This window comes from Tasmannia lanceolata, unplaced genomic scaffold (genome assembly GCF_043159265.1).
Source record: "Tasmannia lanceolata isolate RefF3 unplaced genomic scaffold, GAP_Taslan_0.1 ptg000023l, whole genome shotgun sequence".
In the NCBI taxonomy this organism is placed as follows: domain Eukaryota; kingdom Viridiplantae; phylum Streptophyta; class Magnoliopsida; order Canellales; family Winteraceae; genus Tasmannia; species Tasmannia lanceolata.
In genome coordinates, this window is record NW_027518700.1 from 7,782,660 (window position 1) to 7,803,084 (window position 20,425).

Genomic DNA, 20,425 nt, shown 5'->3' on the forward strand with positions numbered 1-20,425 from the left:
AACACCACGTATATGAAAACAATGGTTAGAAGTAGTTTTATATATACCTTAGATAATGGCCCCCAATGTGAACCTCATGTCCCCAAGCCATCCTAGTTGAACAAGGCATATCCAACAAAGAAATTTTCGCTTTTATGTTGTCCAACCGGTGGCCCATTTATATGTACATGGAATTCCACCCTGTTGCAATTATATCCAGCTACCTTATCATTTCCAATTCTTCCATTTGTGAAACTTGCCAATCAATTTTTTTAAACGGTAAAATCTACATTAAATAGAGGGGCAACCCCACCGAGGAAATATACAAGAGGGGAAATACAAAGAAGGCAAAGAAAATAAGGAAGGAAATCATATATCTCCAACGACGCCCGATTCCCCCATCCCTCCCATCCCTGGCTAATCGATCTGCCTCGCTATTGTCGGCCAAGGATTAGGCCAATCATCATTCTTGTTCATTATAGTCGGTCAAGGAGGATTAGGCCCATTTCACCTGTCGGCTCCAAAATGACACCAAAAGGTTAGCGGTGTTCGTTCGGTTATAACCGAACCAAATAGACCGAAATTTGATAACCGAAATAATTTTGGTTATCAAATTTCGATAACCAAAACTGAACCAAAATTTCTAAAAACCGAACCGAAATCGAACCAATTAAGAATTCGGTTATTCGGTTATAATTCGGTTATAACCGAATAGTGGGAGAAAAAGAGGGAAAAAAGCAAAATCTCAGTTTGGATCGGAGGGCAGGATCATCCTATCGAAATGATTTTTTGAGCACAACCTAATTAAGTTGTGATCAATCACATGGACAGTTTTGATCATCCTACGGAGTGCCCATATAGCACTTTTTTTGGAAAAATAATGATTTTAATCCATAATTTCGGTTATTCAATTAACTGAATTTTTTTTTAGATAACCAAACCCGAATAACTGAATTTCCAAAAAAAAATAACCGAAGCCAAACCGTAAAGGAAAAAAACCGAATCAAACCGACCAAACCAATTCGGTTCGGTTATAACCGATAATGAACACCCCTAGCAATGTGGAGATTGACCGTCTAAAAATGCATATAATGTTCAGCTAAGAATGAAGATATTAGGGAAAATTATTAAAAAAACGCAAAGTTTTGTCTAAATTGTGCATAAAGGGTAGTGATTTGAAATTTATAAAAAAGGTGTTGTCAAGTGAGAGAAGAAGGCTTTTAGGACAAATATACCCCTCCTACCTCTTTTTTCTCTCCACCTTTTTGCACTTATCCCTGTGCACTTATTACCTTCTCACCTACCACCTTCTTCTTCCTCAAGACTTTTCTAATGTGGAAAACTCCATGGAAGGGTTTTGAAGGTTGCCATTTACAACAGGTTTGGTAATCATGAGGGTTTATTCATGATAAACTTATCGAAACAGTGTTACAAAATGCAAAGAAAATGAATTTTGAACTTGAAACTGAATTTTGTTGTTTTCCCCATTTTCAAGATAAATCCATTTTCTTTGCATTTTTTTATTCTAAAACATCAAAATCAAGCTTCAATTTATGGTTGCCTGCATAACACTAAGATCACAATGTATATCCCTATTATCCTTCGAATTTTTACTGAATGTGAAAATAAAAATCCTTGGAATTATCCCTATTTTACTGGCTTCCGTCGGAAGTCCGAACAAAACTTCAGACTTTCGAATGCAAGCCAGTATACATAACCAAAATATTGGTTCCATTCGGAAGTCCGAAGGTTTGTTCGGACTTCCGAACAAACGTTCAGACTTCCGACGGAAGACGGTCAAACTTTGTAGTTCAGTAATTGTCATATGTTAGTGCATCTTTTTGGTATTTTTTTCGTAATTTTAATACTTTGCTTCCATTTTTTCGTAATTTTTCATTTAAAACTTAGCACTTCCACAAATCCGTAATGATTACTATTTTTTGCAAGTAATGATTACTATTTTTTGCAATTATGCTTTTGCTAGCCACCTTTGCACCCATATTAGTTCTGCCAATCTTTGCATCAAAGGATGGGCCACAAGCCGAGAAGTTGCCTCGGCAAAGGTGGCTAGCAAATTCCCATACAAAAAAAAGGGAAATGTTATCCACACTACTGTATTTTGATGAGGGCACTCCTCATTTAATTAAAAATACGGTATGGCCCCCCATAGGATGATCCAAAGCGTCAATTAGATGGGCCACAGCCTAAATTGGTTGTGTCCCAAAAATCATTTCCATAGGTTGATCCTAACCCTCCGATCTATAGAGGGTTAGGACCAACCCTCTAACATTCTAATCCGAGGGTTAGGATAAACCTACGGAAATGCTTTTTGGGGCACAACCTATTTAGGCTGTGGCCCATCTAATATACGGTTTGGATCATCCTATGGTGCGGGCCATACCGTACTTTTAATAAAGTGAGGAGTGTCCTCATCAAAATACGGTAGTGCGGATAACATTTCCCAAAAACATCTTAAAAAATACGGCAAAAATCCGGGTGACACGCGGGTTGACCCAGCCCGTACGGGCCCGGCGTGAAAACCACATTTTCTACCACGGAACCACTAGGGAACCAAATTTTATACCTCGGAACCACTAGGGAACCACATTTTATACCCCAGAACCACTAGGGAACCACATTTTCTACCCCGAAACCACTAGAGAACCACATTTTATACGCCGGAACCACTAGGGAACCACATTTTATACCTCGGAACCACTAGGGAACCACATTTTATACCCCATAACCATTATGGAACCACATTTTCTACCACGGAACCACTATGGAACCACATTTTATACCTCAGAACCACTAGGGAACCACATTTTGTACTCTCGAACCACTACCGAACCACTACCGAACCACATTTTATGCCTCAGAACCACTAGGGAACCACATTTTCTACCCCGGAACCACTAGGGAAACACATTTTATACCTCGGAACCACTAAGGAACCACATTTTCTACTCCGGAACCACTAGGGAACCACATTTTCTACTCCGGAACCACTAGGGAACCACATTTTCTACCCCGGAACCACTAGGGAACCACATTTTATACCCCGGAACCACTACGGAACCACATTTTATACCTCGGAACCACTACGGAACCACATTTTATACCCCGGAACCACTAGGGAACCACATTTTATACCCCGGAACTACTAGGGAACCATATTTTATACCCCGGAACCATTACGAAACCACATTTTATACGCCGGAAACACTAGGGAACCACATTTTCTACCCCGGAACCACATTTTATACCACGGAATCACATTTTATACCTCGGAACCACTAGGGAACCACATTTTATACCCCAAAACCACTAGGGAACCACATTTTCTACTCCAGAACCACTAGGGAACCACATTTTATACCCCGGAACCACTAGGGAACCACATTTTATACCCCGGAACCACTAGGGAACCACATTTTCTACCCCAGAACCACTACGGAACCACATTTTATACTACGGAACCACTAGGATGGGTATATTTGTCCTAAAAGCCATCTTCTCTCACCTGACAACACCTTTTTTATAATTTTCAAATCACCACCCTTTATTCACAATTTAGACAAAACTTTGCATTTTTTTTAATAATTTTCCCAAGATATTAACACTTCTACAAGTTATGAACTATACAAATATTACTGTGCATAACTGATTATTAGGCCTTAAAATGTCAAAAAAATTTAAAAAAAAAATTTAAAGAAAAAACTTATTATTAGGTCTCAAAGTAATATTTTGGTAAGTTTTTTTTTTTTTTTGAGAAGTGACAGATCTCACTAAAAAAAAGGAAAACTGAGAGTCCACCCAAAGGAAATAAAGAGAACACTACTAAGAAAAACATAAAGAAATACATGCATTACATCATCACATATCAAGGGGACAAAAAATCAAACAACTCCAAAGCCTGCTCATGCACTCTATCCCTGGCAAGTTTGTCTGCAGTCCCATTAGCCGATCTCCTCACCTGCTGAAACGTGATGGAGGAGCCCGCCATTCTATCTTTAATCTCATCAAATAACCAAGCAAATCTCCATGGAGGAACCAAAGAGCCTCTAAGCCACCTTATGTCATTCAGCGAATCTCCCTCCACTATTGTTAGGTTCAAACTATCATTTTGCACAAGCACTAGACCTTGATGAGCCACTCTACAAAAAGTAGTCTTTTGGGTTCTTTAGGAAGAGGAAAGGAAAACATATCTGCAGAGTTTAGTAAAATGAATTCAAGCGTATCCACCCCCTCGGAGGCTCGCACCTTTAAACGACAAAGGGTGGAGATAATAGCTTGCTCGATGTGGATAGAGAATCTAAAAAGAATTAAAGCCTTGAGGTATGATGAAGTCAAAGCCTCCATTGAATCACCTATCCTTAGAGAGATTGTCAAAAGCTTCATCAAAAGACAATGGGATCAGTTCAGGGAGGATTACATGCAAAAGGTCGAGGAGTCCCTTTGACAGGCACCCACAACGTTATGGATATCTGTATATGGGTATACAAGCTTCCCTTTTAAGGACCGATTGGAGGATAAGAAAAGAGTGTGTCGCTTCAGTTGGGAAGCTAATCAACGCTTGTGCATTAGAAAGTTAGAGGAACTTATCATAGTCAAATCGGATTTGATGGAAGATGTACCTGTACCTAAATTTGCCATTGTTTTCTTTTCTAAAGAGGAGGAATTGGATGTTGAGGTTGATTTTCTTATGAGGGAAATAAGAAAATGTTCATAGAAAAGGGAGTGCTAGGGAGTCAGTGTAGATACTGCTAGGTCTCTGGAGGCCTATTTTTTGTTCTGAAGTTTGGGTGTTTTGAAGAGACTTGGGATGCAATCGTAGGTTTTTGTACTCAAGGAATCCCAAGAAAAAGTCCTACAATGTTTTTGGTTGGCGTCTCTATGGCTATTGGATTAATATCCTCTAATCTTAAAATATAGTGTACGAGGGACTACTGGTCCCCAATCTAAGTACCTATGCTTTGATTAATGAAAATTGTCATCTTTCAAAAAAATAAAGGAGCATTTGTTGACTAGAAAGTAAATGGAAAGTTTACTAAATCCATTGTAAACAACATGTAGAGCCCACGTGTGACCATCTTCTCATCTAATATGGGGTCCACATTATAAACACTCCAATGTTTTAAAAATAGTCGGTCCACATCAGTTAATCTAAAGAACAAAAATTACAAGTTACAACTACAAAAATAAAGACTATAGTGCCACCAATCCATGGTAGCAGACTAGCAGTGATGCTGTCAGTGTAGGTTCGTGAAACACTTGTGTACAAAGTGGAGCTATCATTTTCTAACCTTTGTTCAGCTGTTCTTCAGCCTCCTCCCTACTATTGTATGAACTATGAACAATAAGCACTCAGAATGATGCTCCGAGCAACAAGGAAATCCCAAGATGTATTAAACCAATAGGCTATTAAACCAACAGGCATAGATAATAACATAATCAAAACCATCTTCCGAACTTTTTACAAAACGGAATAATCACTAAGAATTTATGTAATTATTTATCTTTTTTGTATTGAAAGCATAGTTGGAATTTGTTGGCATAAATTTGATATTTTTCATCACAAAAACAAGTCAAAATTATCTGCATAATTCAGGTAACTAAATTATTGCTAAGAAATGAAAACAAGCAATGGAAATTTAAGAGCAACGCACGGTGAACAAGAGGATTGCAACAACAGCCTAAATTGTCCATTGATGGTGAACAAGAGGATTGCAACAGCGGCCTGAATTGTCTGCTAGAGTACAACCCCCTTAAGAACAGTTTTCTTGTAAACCAAATTCTTCATATCTTCTTCAAATACAGTCGATAATTCTCAAAGGTACCTAACAGAATATAGATGAACAATAGACCCAATACACCAAAATCGGCACAAAAGTTCCTAGGAATTCATCGGATACAAAACCTTTCATTGATACATATCAAAGCAAATTAGATTTCAAACGATAAAAGTCAGTAGAAAATCTGCAAAAGAAGCGGATAATTCATCCTAATAAACCCGGATCACTCATACCGTTCCAATCCTCCACAATCAACAGAAATCGCACAAGCACACAATAATTCAACAAAAAATAGAAGAGAAAATCCCCAATTGAAGGTTAAAAACAGATTTCTGGGGATTCAAGCCTCCAGCTCCAGCAAAAACTACTAAACCCCCCAAATGGATTACAACCCTCGGGTTTCAGTCCACCATTAGAAATGCCCAATAACTCTTCCCACAACACCAAGATCGAGAGATGCAGGGACGTCTTGAGGGTCTCCAAAGACCCACGTTTTTAAAGAAGCAAGAGTCGTCGGCAGAGAAAAAAGGTTTTTTTCCAGGGCTTCAACCAAAGAAGCAAAGACGAGTCTCGGCCGTTGAAATCGAGAGAGTAAGAAGAGAAGGGGTTTTTGCAAAGAAATCTATAGGCTGCTGCGAGATGAGAAAGGAGGAGAAATATCTGATGGTATTTCTACGATACCATGACTCATGAAAAAACGGCGACGGGTGCTGCTTCGAAGGCCAGAGAGAGAGGAGAGGGGGGAGGGGGCGTACCTGCCAGGAGATGGGGAGATGCTTTGACTAGTCGACCGATGGGAGCTTGATGAAGATGGGCTTGACAAAGGGCGATGGGTGTTTTGCATTTTTGAGTCTCGATAAAACGAGATTCCAAAAAGAAAGTTGTTGTTTTCCGCTTGACTTTGACGGATTTTGGCACCCGAATTTTGCAATTACACGTCGGATTTGATGGATTCCACGTCAAAATCCCAAAGCCTCGAAGTTACGCAACAAAATGCCAGAATTTCTCTCTTTCAGTGAAAAATGAGTCATTTTACATTTCCTTTTTAATCGAAGTTATGCATCTAAACACACCAATAATGATGATCGATCCGAATTTTGCAATTACATGTCGGATTTGACGGATTCTACGTCAAAATCCCAAAGACTCAAAGTTACGCAATAAAATGCCAGAATTTCTCTCTTTCAGTGAAAAATGAGTCATTTTACATTTCCTTTTTAATCGAAGTTATGCATCTATACACACCATTCATGATGATCGATGCTATGCGTGAATGAAAATCAAAATCAGTTTTTTTGTTGCTCTCTTGCAAATCATATATGTGAAGTTTCCTTTCCCAAGGTGCGAGATGCCTTGACCCCTTGGTGCGATGTCTCAGAAGTGGGATTCTAGCATAACGTTCTTCAAGGTGCGAAGCTTTGAGAACCTTGGTGTGATGCCTAGGAAAGATCTGGAGTGCTTCCAAGTCTGATCTTTCTCTTTAATCTCCTGCTTTAATCCTCTTTATTTTTAGTTCTTGATCTCTACATACTATTATTTTATTGTTGCATTCCTTTGTCTCGCCAAAAAGCCTACCCTACACCTTCCAGCATATGTCTGCACCTTTCCGGTATACGTTTGCACATTCTCGGAATATGTTTGCACCCTTCTAAACCTACCCTAAACCTAGTAGAAATATTTTTCGAATCTAATCACATGTTTTAGGACCCAAATTCTTAATTTTCATCCATTATTTTCACCCCTAACATCCCTTCCATTGACCCGTCCTATATCACATTTGGTGTCCGACCAAATTATTAGCTCTTCCTTCAATCATCCTGCACCAGTCTTTTCCAAACTTAATACGTTGAAATAATAAGAACTTCATTACCTTTTTGAAATCAAGCGACCATATATGACTGCGGATGTTTTTCGTAGGCATATGAATCTTGTCTACCATCTCCCTCAACACCATGCTCTCGGCTCTCTCTATCTAAAAATGATGTTGCAAGCCCTTCTACCACAAGACACCCTTGTGCAAAATATGTTCCCTCTCTACCAATCTTCTTCTTCAAGTTGATGGTTGTCATCATCCATTGCATCATAAAACTTTCTCCTTGAATGGGCATTAAATTGATCCCTTCTTCCTTACCATCATATTAATCATATAACGGCTCTTCCAACTCTTCTTCCTCATCACTTACGCCCTCAGCTAAGTTGAAAAAATGGTGAGGAGAACATAAGAAAGAATTCGTTGTTCTCCACATGAAAAACAATGCAAAGGGGACATGTTGTCCCCTTTGTTAGTGCTGCTATCTTGTCGCCAGCAAAGGTATTTTGTGAATAGGGGCTGGCCGATTCATTGTTGAGCTGATTCAGTCAATCCTAGTTGTTGTTTGGTCAGCACCAAAGCTTCATGCATTTCCTGGTGTTCCTATGTGATATGATGGATTCCTCCTACTCATAAAATATGCCACACGTTCCTCAGCCGAAGTGCATATTGATAAGAAACCTTAATGATTCCCATCTCATCTCTAATCACCATCTTCAGCCTGGAAATATAGCGCGCCATCAATTGTTCATTTGTTTCAATTAACCCTACATGAATGAACAGATTGTAGAATTCAGTTGTGTAGTCTTACACACTCATCTCCCTTTGCCGTAGCCCCTGAAATTGGCCATGCAACATCATCATAGAATCAAGTGACATAAATTGCTTCCATAAGTTTTGCTTCATATGTGTTAAAGTACAAAAGATTAATAACGCCTTTCACCAACAGCTTAAGCTTTTGGAGTAACTGGTAGTTTAACATGGTATCAGAGCAAATGCCTGGGTTCAAACCTCCTTAATAGCAAAAATCCACATGCAATGGCCAAACCCAAAAGAGGGGCCACATGTGCCACGTGATGGCCAACCCTAGAAAGAGGGGCCACACGTAAGGGGGAGTGTTAAAGTATAAAAGATTAATAACAAATTTCTCCAACAGCTTAAGCTTTTGGAGAAGTTGGTAAGTTAACAATATGATCTCCAACTTCCCTTGCTTAGATCGCCGTTCCGCCAATCTTTTCAACCATTAGAGTGTGGCAACTTTTTTAGTTTACTTTCACGGACAACACTTTCCTCTCTTCCACCATCTGCTTCCATTCAAGATAATTATCCATGATTATTCCCTAATCAAGGAATTCCTTCGTGTTCATTCTTCTATTAAAATTCGATACTTCAATTTGCACCGCACTTAAATTCAATTCCAATGCCCCAGCTAACCTTTCTCCGAGGCCTCACGGGCTCATGAAAAGGTTTCTTTATCTCGTCATTATGCTTCCTTTCGGATGACCAAACGATATCTACATCAGCGTGTTTACCTTCCGGCAACTCCATTCGGACTTCTGCTCAATCCTGACACAGCAAGTTTTGTAACTAATGCGTCAAAAGTTCTACTATTTTCCTTAATATCAGCATCTCCTCTTGTTGTGCTTGATTCATAACAACAGCACGAATTATAACACGTGCAGCTATCAACAACTTTGGCTCCTATCCTAATTTAACAAAGCACAAGCACATGTACAGATTTGGATAGATATGATCTATAAGGATTAAATAATGAAATAAAAAAAGAAAATATTGCAGCAATATGGCAAAAAACATCATGATGGTGTTCTTCAGCTTCATAGTGGAGAAAACCCTTCAATTTTGAAATGTGTAGTAATCATTAAGGTTAAAAAAAAAAAAACCTCTTATAATGTTCTCATAACCCTAAGAGCAATCTAAGAAATCGAAACTAATCTGATCTCATCCCTACAAATCCCTTCTCAAGTGGCTAACATTAAAATTAAAAACTAACTATAAATTATAGTCCCCACCACTTACAAAAGGCTCAATCAAGTGATAGGGAATTCTAGTTAGCAGTGTTTAAAAATGCCGATGAGGGTCAAAATGCGGCCAAGAAAAATCCTGGTCGCCTCAGCACAGACGCGGCCAAGAATGCGGCTAATACTCGGTTGACGCGGTCATAACTCGGAAGAGTCAAAGGAGATTTTATTAACTCTATAGGGAAAAATGAGGAACACGGTGGCAAAAGGGAGTTGACTCAGGGGAGTCCACGATGATGCGGGGGAGTTTTAAAACTATGAATGGTAGTCCCCACCACTTATTAAAGGCTCACTCATACGTTTCTATGATTTTATAGGATTTCTCCTGAAGTTTCCAACCGAAACCAAAACATTTCCATGTCCGTGGTGACTGAAATCGAGAAACCAAAACCAAAATTTAAAACCTTGACGATAATTTGGCAAGTCTTTCTTTTAGGCTTGTACACTTTCAAGGGTTTACAAAAAGCCTCATAGATTTTCCCCCAGTTTGCATCTGAGAATACAAATTCCTCTACCTAGTATAATTCTTGTATTGAGCAAGTTACTACAAAGCATGAGCTTCTTTTCTACAAATTTCCATCCAGTTTACCTCTGGCTTTGTTCTGTTGTGTAACTTTGGGCGGAAAGGAAAAGGAAAACAACCTAAATTCCATTGAAATGCCAAAATTCGGGCGTTCTGTTACTTAAATTTGGGTCTGAAGGATTCTGACGTGGAATCCGTCAAATCCTACGTGTAATGGCAAAATCATCGCTTCAAAATCTACCAAAATAGAGCGGAAAAGAGAAACTTTCTTGGGAATCTCATTACCGAAACTCAAAATCGAAAAAGGGCTCTTGTTTTGTCCGCTCATCTACAGTGCTAACCCTATTCATGGTCTTCTTCTCCAGCGATTGTTGGTGCTACTGGGTCTTCTTTTCCAGCAAAAACGCTCTCCTGCTCTCTCTTCTCTGCATATTTTGCCATCAATGGCTTCATTTGTACAGGAAAGAGCCAATGTGGGGGTTTTAATAGATCTGAAGCACCTTCAGAGATTGAAGAAGAATACCTTGAACCAGTAAAATTTCAGTGAGTTTTATACCTAGAACCAGTAAAACCCCTTTACTTATTTCTTTACCCATAGATTTGTGAAAACGGTGAAGCTTGTCTTATGTTCTTTCAATGATGATTCGAAGTGTGGGAAAATGTGTTCATTTGTACAGTGAGAAAAATGGGTTTGCAGATATTAATGGCGATGACCTGGAAATGGGTTTTCTAACAACCTTGAGATGGGTATTTTAACATGCAAATGATATTTATTTTTTTATTTTTTTTGTAGACATTAATGGCAGAAACTTGGAAAATAGGTTTCCTTTGCATATATTAACGGCAACGATGTTAATGGATTTTCTAATGACACATGAAGCTCCATTAATGGCGGATATAACCTCCATGTTTCGAAGATAATCTCTATTTTTTCAAAGATAACTTCTTTTAATGGGTTATTGCATACATTAATGTTGAAGATGACCGATGAGGTAGCTCTTCTTGCTTGTAGAGAATCGTGTCATCTAGGGTTCTCTAACGATGAACAAATCCGCCCATCTCTCCCTTTTCTCGACAGCCGAACATCTTTTTTTTATTTTCATTTTCATTTTATGGAGACGGTGAGTCACAACAGGTAACTATAGAGCACATGATGATTAAACTAAGTTCGTTCAAATTCATGATGAATAAAAACATGAACTGGTTTCACTACGCCAGATGAATTGCATAACAAAAGGAAGCAGATTACCTTGTGGGGCCAATGAATTTCAGAAATGGAATCCCTTGTGCACAACCGACTTTGAGTCCTGTGCCAATCGCTTGGCCTCCTTTGCATTTTCGTAGAAGTCCATCAGTTCCTTGGCCACATCCTCCTTATGAGAACTAATGAAAACTCTCAAAAACCTCGGCTCGTTCATTCTCATGGCCGTGAACATGGAAGGTCCCATGATCTGTGGCACCAAACCCATTGCCTGAATCTTCCCAGCAAGTAGAAACCGCGGCTTTAACACTGTCTCCAAATTGAAATACACTAGAAAAGGGTTATCAAGGACAATACGAGTAGGGAGCTTCATGGTCCCTATAACAAAAGTCATGTTCCTCTGAACCTTACCCACAGAGAGTGTGAGCACATACGGACTGCGAGCAAAGAGACCCAACACCTCTTCGGCCGAGAACCCGAATTTCTCAAAATTAGCAACTTTCTCGCGGATCGTCTCGAGCCGCGAGATAGCAATGAGGGATACAACATATTTATACATCTTGGATTCAATAGAGAGGCCGATACGGTGAATGTAGTCTAGTTTCTCATTGTTCAGGAAGGAATGAGATACGATTCTTGGGTGGGAGATAATAAGGGACCTCAAATCCTTTATGTTAATGCCGATTTCTTGGTACAATGCAATGCAGGGTTTTATTCGATTTTCGATGTCGTAAGTCAAGAGAGACGGGTTTCTAGCAATGGCCTTGAGGAGCATTTGGTTGGATCCAAACAGGGTTTTGAGGAATTCGAGACGGTGATCAAGGCCATGTGAGAGGCGAGAGGCTAGGATACGTGGGCCACGGGTTATGATTTTGATGAGATCAGAACCTTGAAAGCCCAAGTTTTGTAGAATGCAGAGCTTGGATTGAAGGGTGGTTAGGTTTGATTTTAGCAGGTAAGGAAGGCGGAGGAAGAGTTTCGTAATATCTGCATCGCTGCAGCCGGATTTTCGGAAGATTTCGGTGGCATTTTTGGGGGGAAATTCTTGTTTTTCTAGGGTTAGGGTTTTACTTGATGCTGTGGAGGAAAAGAAAGCTAGGGTTAGGGTTTTGGGGAAGGAGGAGAGAATTGTTGATTGGAGGAAAGGGTATAAAAAGTGAAGTACATTGAAAGATTCAACCTTTACTCTCATCTCTCTCTAAATTGTTTTGAATGCACCAAATTTTGTCAAAAATATTAGTAATTGAAGAGATAAGAGAATGAAGAAATTAAACAATGATTACCAAAAATGAAGCAACAGAGTGAGAGAAATGATAGCGCAGTTCTTCATTCTATCCAACTGTGTGTGTTTGGTTGGGATGCAGAAGGCCTGGCACTGCTTAGCTAGGGTTAGGGTTAGGGTTTTGGGGAAGGAGAGGAGAATTGTTGGTGAGATGAGAGTGAATGAAACTGTTTCTCTTGGCTAGGACACAATTTTTTTTTTTTTTAAGGTATGCCAAAATGTGACCAGGATCCGCGGGTCCACCTGGCCCACCTGTAATTTACATGGGTCACTAATTCAGGGACCCGTTGTAAATTGACCCGGCCCAGCCCAACCCGTCAAAATTGGGCCGGGCTTGGTAAATCTGCGGGTGCCAGGAAAAACCCAAATGATCAAAGTTTTATATGGTGTTTTCAGAAAAGAACTGTACAGACCACATCATAGGATGATCTAAACCGTTTACACAATTCCTTCATAGATTGGAGGGCTAGGATCATCCTATGGAAATGATTTTTGGGGCACAACCTATTTACGTTATGGTCCATCACATGGACGGTTTGGATCATCCTATAGCATGGGAGTAAAACAGGGTAACCCTGTGGATCCGCCCGGCCCATATGGGTGGGATTGGGGTTTACAAAATAGTGACTCGTAAGATTCCGAGTCATTTGTGACCCAGCCCGTACCACCCAGACCCGTACAGGTTGGGTGAAACCCGGCCTGGCTCACCTGTTTGCCAGCTCTCACTAAGCTGGGATTGAACCTTGAACCCCCAGGACAAAGAGCAAAGCCTTTTATCAATTGATCTTAAGGCTCAACATCACTCGTCAACCTTTCAAATCCGTCGTCAACACATTATTCCAATGTTTGCACTTGTTGGTTTTATATTATGAAATCCCATTGTGAGTCTAAAACCAATACATAAAATTACATTTAGGGCAGTTTGGCTACTATGATTTTTTTATTTTTTTTTCATGATAAATTGGTGTTTCCACGTGGAGATGAGGGTGAAATGGCCAACAATTAAGAAATAAAAATCAGGAAAGTAGTGTCTCTGGTGATGAGGAGTGGCAAAAAATCAGGAAACCAAAAGCTATACTCAAAATCGGAACGACTTTTTACACGCTTTTAGTCACTTTTCAAGCTCATTGCAATGGTGCCCTCTCAAATCTCTCTCTCTTTCTCCCACTACCCTATCCGCCTCTCACCACTTGGATACACCGATTTATAATGAAAAAAAAAAACCAACCCCGGCTACCGGACATGGCCTTAATTTTGAGTCCAATAATCAGTTTAGGATTCAATCGGTTGTGGGTAAAGGTAAATTTAAGTCCAATAATTGATTCAGGACTCACATTCGGTTGGCATAATCTGGAACAAACAGGGGGACTTAAATTTTGGGAACCGATTGTGAGTCAAAAACTGACTATTGGACTTAAAACCAACATGAAAGCTGCTAGAAATATCCGCACACCCATGTTTTCATATTGGCAGTCCACAATTTATTAATCACTTCGCTTAAGCCCTGTTTGGTGTTACCCGAGTCAGGTCGGGTCGGGTCGAGGCCAACCCTTAACCAATTTGAGGACCCAAAACGTCAGCCTGAACCCAACCCTCGGGTCAAGTAGGTTCAATTTAACCCAACTTGCCTTTAAATCTCTCAACCCTTACCCAATCATTTTTTCAAATCCGGTCGGTTCTGAACCAATTGAGTTCGGGTTGGTCAGAGGCAAAAATCAGAAATAAATACAAAAAAAAAATAACCCTAAGGCCTCCACCCTAATCCCTCAACCCCAACCCATCCCAAAAGAAAAATGAAGTACATAGATGGCTAAATACCTTAATTGTATCTCAAGCAATGAACAGGTTTGGTAGTCCAAGCCAATGCCAAAAGTAACATCACCAAAGATACTGGTACAGAGATGAGATAATGGCATTTCAAATGTCTGGAGGATCACTCAAGAGGTATATACAGTTATCCGAATTCAAAACCTGAATTTTCTGATTACAGTTATCCTACAATCAAGGGACAAGTTATCAAGAGTATTTGTACACCCCCACCCCCCTTCCAGGATCCAAGTTACTCAATCCCTCATAAATTCCACTCAATATGCTTGTTGACCTTTCCTTGCTTTTCAAGAAATAAGTCATATTGTAATTCAAAATTACTTTGGTGCATGTCCCTCTTTTTGTCTTCTACCTCCAAATTCGAACTTCCCTCCATCTTTTGAGTGGGATTTTGTTGTTTAGACTTTAGAGCACCATCATGTCCTCTACACAAATAGTTATCCTTTTTTCCATTTAGCAGAAACATATGATCTAGCAGGTCGATTCTCTTCTTCATTAGCAAAAGAGTAACATAATATACACTCAAGTTCTAAGGTAGCAAAAAAAATCTCTAATTTCCTGTAACCATACCTACGAATGAAATAGTGGTTAAAATATGAAAACATTTTCACTTGAACCATTAACCAACTTCCTCTACGAGCCCTGAACGGTTTTCATTGCAGCCAGTGTGCTTCTATATATTTATGGCTGAGTCGGTAAACTTGATTCAACTACCTCTGATTCTAATGGAAAGGAGATCTAGATTGGCTCCACATTCACGGGCTAACCTCATAAGAGGATAGTGGTAAAAAAAAGGAGGGGAGGGGGGGGGGAGGAATTTTAATGATTCCTATTCAAATAAATCAAATGAAAGCTTCATTAATTACTAATTATCCTATTCGAACCACAGTTAGGTGCAAAAGATTGACAGCATGAAGGTGTGGGCAGTTGCGGAGCTAGGATTTATACCTAGGAAGCAGGATTTGTACCTGAGGGTGGGGATTCGTAATTCCCCGAATCGCGAATCGGAATCGTGATTCGATTCGATTCCCTGATTCTGGGGAATCCCGAATCGATTCCGTCGGAACCCCGATTCCCAATTTATGAAAACCCTGATTCCCACTTTATAGGAACCCCGATTCCCAGGCGATTCCCTGCGAATCCCCAGCGAATCTCAACTCCCCAACGACTCTCAGCGAATCCCCGGCGATTCCCCGACGAATCCCCGGCGAATCTCCGTCGATTTTCTGGCAAACCCATGATTCCCGCTTCCAACCATCCCATGAGCCTTCGATTCCCGCTTTCGAATCCCGAATTGAATCCCGCTTTGGATTCCCTCCTTGGCAACCTTGATTTATACATAAGGGGGCTTCAAATTTTAAACGGGGCTAGGCCCAATTGAGTTGGGCCTATTAAGGAGTTTGGCCCAACTCAACAGGGGCAGCTGCCCCCTTATGCTACATGTAGCTTTGCCCCTGAGTGTGGGTATACAGGCAAGGTTAAAGGGAGCCATACTTTTTTAGAAGTACCATCTCCCCTAGAATGGTAACGACGTCCTTCATCATATCCAACATTTCTTTATTGAACTCAATTTCAGATGTGAAAATCCAACCTTTCTTTCAGCCCCTGCAGGGATGTAGCTAGCATAAATGGAGTACAATTGTGCCACCCAGGCATGGCCAATCATGCCAAATAGGACAACACCATCAGGATTCAGAATAGCTTCACTCTACTAGAAGAAATGGAAGAGGGAGAAAGTGAACACATGGAAGATGAGACTGAATGGCCAGCTGTCATTGTGGAGAACATTAAATCCCCAAGCTTATGTCCTCGAATCATGACCAGTAAACCTCAGGATAAAGATGGTGAGGCAAAGGGAGAGCAAAGTGAGGAGGATGAGTTAGAGGGGAACGATGATGAAGAATGTGAAGACAAAGAGGAAGTTCACAAAACAATTTGGCCAAAATGCTCACAGAGAGCCCAACATACCCCTTCCAAATTAGCTAATTATGTATTTCACAAGTATTGAGCTTCTGATCTCTTACGATTTGTGTTTGTCGCTCATATGTGCCGAGCTTTTGTTCTTCCTCTCTCGGTTGTTCCGAGTTGGGTTTGGTTTTTGTGCTCTTATTGTATTATCTTTTCTCTTTATCAAATAAACAGGTAGGGCCCCCCCGCTAAACCCCAGCTTACCCATCAAAAAAAAAATCATGCCAAAATAGGAGAGGAAAACTCAAGTTAGGTGTGCCACCGATGAAATATGTGATGCAAGAGGAAGCCCCATGGTAGCGGAGGATACTCTAATGTCATTCAAATTTTTAACAAGGCGGATGAGGACTACATTATTAAGCTCAAGTGCATTCTTTGCTAATATGAAGTGGTGACTGGCCAGACATCTAACTTCAATAAATTGAAGATCCGGTTTTCACTTGGAAGAAGAAGAGAACAGAAAAATGGAAGGCCTCTTGGGGTGTTCCAAGCTACTTACCTAGGGCTCCCTCTTGGTATAGGTCTACCCAAGAAGAGGGTGTGGGATATATCATATAGTTATACGGGTTGACATAAGACTCTGCACCTGGAAGTGGAATCTAGTATCTCTTGGTGGGAGGATCGCCATCATAAAAGCAGTCCTTGCCAACATCCCAATTTATCATTTATCTCTTCTAAGATGCTCAATCAGTGTGATTGAAAGGATGGAGAGGATCCAAAGAAACTTTCTATGGGGAGGGACAAATGACAAGAAAGGAATAAGATGCATTTGGATAATTGGAAGGAAGTCTGCAAGCCAATCAAAGAAAGCAGACTCAGGATCCGCTCTTCGACAGATGTTAACAAAGAATTGCTTGGAAAATGACTTTGGAGGTTCGGAAAAGAAAGGTCTAGTCTACTGACAAAGGTAATCGGAAAGCAAGTTTGGCTCCTGCCCAGGTAATTGGGTCTCGATGGATTAAATAGTAAGGCCCCAAAGCTTTAACTATTTGGAGAGACGTCTTAAGGTAGTAGTTTAAGTTTCAAGAAAGCATCAGGTTCACAGTTTATAGTTGAGATAGAGTTAAATTTTGACACGGCAAATGATATTCACAAGAATCTTAATGAGCTTGTTCCCTGATCTTTTAAGAGCAGCCTCAAACACTAAAGCCTTGGTGAAGAACTGTTTTGAGAGAGTTGGAGATATGGTAATTACATGGAAGGTTGATTTCAGACAAAAAAAATTTGATTGGGAAGTGGATCAGGTGGTATCCCTCACTCACTTGTTGGAATCTCACTATATCAGAAAGTCTGGAAAGGACGAAAAGGTTTGGATCTTGAATGCCTCTGGTCTCTTTTCTCTCAAATGATTATATTTCCATTTGGCTTCCTCTTCTCCTCCCTGGCATCTTTTCAAAGTCTACCCCTACCCCCCAAGAGTTAGAGCATTCAGATGGTCGGATTTTCAGAGCAGGCTTCAAACCATGTCCGCCAATGTAAAATCCTTATCATCGACCACTGTGTCCTTTGTGTGAGAGCAGGAGATTCAGCGCCCACATGCTTATCCATTGCATCTATGCTCGAGAGATATGGAGTGGGATTCTAACCCTCTTTGGGATATCTTGGGTCTTTATAGAGCACATATCCAATCTGTTGGATGGTATTTTCCCCCTTGGCCTAAAAAGCCCTATGGAACCTGACACATTTAGATATAATCTAGGTCCTTTGGAAAGAGAGAAACGCTCGTACTTTCAAGAATGTGGTCAAAAGTGCTTCCTTTTCCTTCTACATGATCATCTCTTAGTGGTTTGTTGGGCAAAATTCCCACCACGCCACCCCCCCTCTCTCCCGATTTCTCATTCTATTCGTCTACTGACATGAAAAGGTTCTAGAAAGTGATTTGCAATAGCAAAGAGAGCGCAGAGGTTTTTCTCCTTAGATTGTCTCCCCTAACCCTAGGTGGTTAAAGTTAAACTTGATGGATCTAGTTTGGGAAAGTCAAGGCCCTCAGGTACTGGAGGTCTTCTAAGAGATGAGACCATTATCATGAAATGTCTCAAGACCGATTCCAATGTAGTATAAGTGAGGACAGTCCCTCAAGGCCTTAGGTGGGTATCGGATTGAGATATGGACAACCTCGTAGTGGAAGGAGACTCCCTTAACGTCATTAGGTGGGGCCGATCTCCTCATCCATGGATATTTTTAGAAATTTTTTATGCGATACTAGATCGGGTTGAAGGTCATAGGATTCTCTATCATCATGTAAGAAAGGTCGGCGAATGAGTGGGCAGATCTTCTTGCTTGTGCATGAGTGGCTAGAGCTGAGATAGATTTTTTTGGAGTTCTTTTCCTCTGAGGAGCTTCTTTGTTTGTTCTTTTGTCTTGTAATGATCTTTTTGCGAGCTTGGCCCCATGACCACCTTGGTTATGGCGGTTTTTCGAAGAAATAAATATTTACCAATTCAAATAAAAAAAAAAGAGAGAGAGGAAAACCCATGGCAATTGTAAATTTATCACTAGTATTAATAGAAAAGTTGATGAACGAGATCTAGAAGTGTCCCACCGATGGAGTCCATAAATGGTTAAAACCCGATACATGTCCAACACAAATACTTCTCCCATTCACAAGAATCCATTTTACATAGATTACGATCTAATTAGGCCATAAGCAATTAATACCAGATAAAATGATGCTCTAATGTTGCGCTTGAATCCCATTGATCATCCATGGCCATTTGGAGACAATGTTTGAACCATTTAACCGGCCGGTCTACCAAATCCATAGAGGGGAATTTGGGTGACATGAACCATTAAAGAAAAAAGAAGGCACATGGAGACCATATTTGGCTCACTCAATCTGGTCTACAAATCCCTATAGAGGAATCCGGGCTACACAAAACATTGATGAAAAAAAAGAATAACAGTACAAATAATATAAAAGGTTGTCAGTTAAACCTTCTAAAGTCATCACCTCATTCTTTATACAACAATCAAGGAGGGCTTGGCCCTCTAACATATATTTAAAGAATGGTTTGATCTAGGGGTTAAAAAATCTCATGTGAGGACATCTGATTCTTAGCTCCTAAACGTTCAAATGCATACACATAGAACACAACATAACAAAGAGAACAGCTTGTGATCCCCAATGAATCTCAGTGTAACACCAGACTTACAGACGAATATTTTTTTTTTTTTTGTTTTCAGAAAATGAAGGGTTTCGGTTAAAATAGTAGAGCATGTGATGATGCAATAGAATAAAACATATATTGATATGAATAGATCTCTTTTTGGGCTTCTTCACTTTAAGTTCAGATAGCATATGGATGTACTTATGAGAAAATATGTGAATCTTTATTTGTTAAGCAGTACATGTTATGTTTATGTCTCAAATTCTATCACGTGTATTAGGATTTGGGAGAAACTGTTGTACTGGGATTAGGATTGAGATTATCTATAAGGTCTTTGTTGTAGACCTTTTGGGTATCTTGTGTAAGTGTTCATCATAAAAGGAACACGGGCAACGGATCTTTGGCGGTCCAACTTTGAGAAAATCACAGTTAACCATATGGATTGAAATTAAAATAGTAAAAGAACATACCGGAAGCCATGCATATTGTCTTGTTGTCTCTTGAAATGGTTCCACTCCGGTATATCTCCTTATTCCACAACAGACAGTGATGGGGACTGTTTTCCTCTTCTCTTCTCTTAGACGTGGATTCACAAATAATGGAAAAGATTAGTTATGTAAAAGCAGGGACCGGAGGCTTCTCTTATAGACGTTTGAGGGAAGGGATGCAACTCCTCATCACGCTGACCCTTCTCTCAAACGTCTCTTTGTTTACACCCGTTCCAAATATACCCTTTCACAATAAAGGGATACATCTTATTCTTTAAACACTTAACTAACTAAAATGATCTCGGCCGTTGATCTTGCTTAGGCCACATCCACCGTTAGGATTAAATCCTAACATTCTCCCACTTAGCCAGCAAGATCTTTGTGTCATACATAAGAATCATACCTT

At 40.1% G+C, this 20,425-nt stretch overlaps 1 protein-coding gene across 3 annotated transcripts; it reads right to left on the bottom strand.

Moving 5' to 3' along the window:
- Positions 1 to 73: 73 nt before the first annotated feature.
- Positions 74 to 12,927, bottom strand: LOC143856205 (transcription termination factor MTERF8, chloroplastic-like). 3 transcript variants are annotated; one of them, XM_077366344.1, is made up of 2 exons: positions 11,396 to 12,927; positions 74 to 497 (listed from the first exon to the last, which is right to left on the bottom strand). In XM_077366344.1, exon 1 carries the CDS (start codon positions 12,537 to 12,539, stop codon positions 11,415 to 11,417), a length of 1,125 nt encoding a protein of 374 aa, XP_077222459.1. In that variant the 5' UTR covers positions 12,540 to 12,927; the 3' UTR covers positions 74 to 497; positions 11,396 to 11,414. The 3 variants fall into 3 exon arrangements, with proteins under 3 accessions (XP_077222459.1, XP_077222458.1, XP_077222460.1); XM_077366343.1 differs by having other exon boundaries at positions 83 to 490; positions 11,396 to 12,921; XM_077366345.1 differs by lacking the exon at positions 74 to 497 and adding an exon at positions 3,799 to 5,819.
- Between the last annotated feature and the right edge of the window lie 7,498 nt (positions 12,928 to 20,425).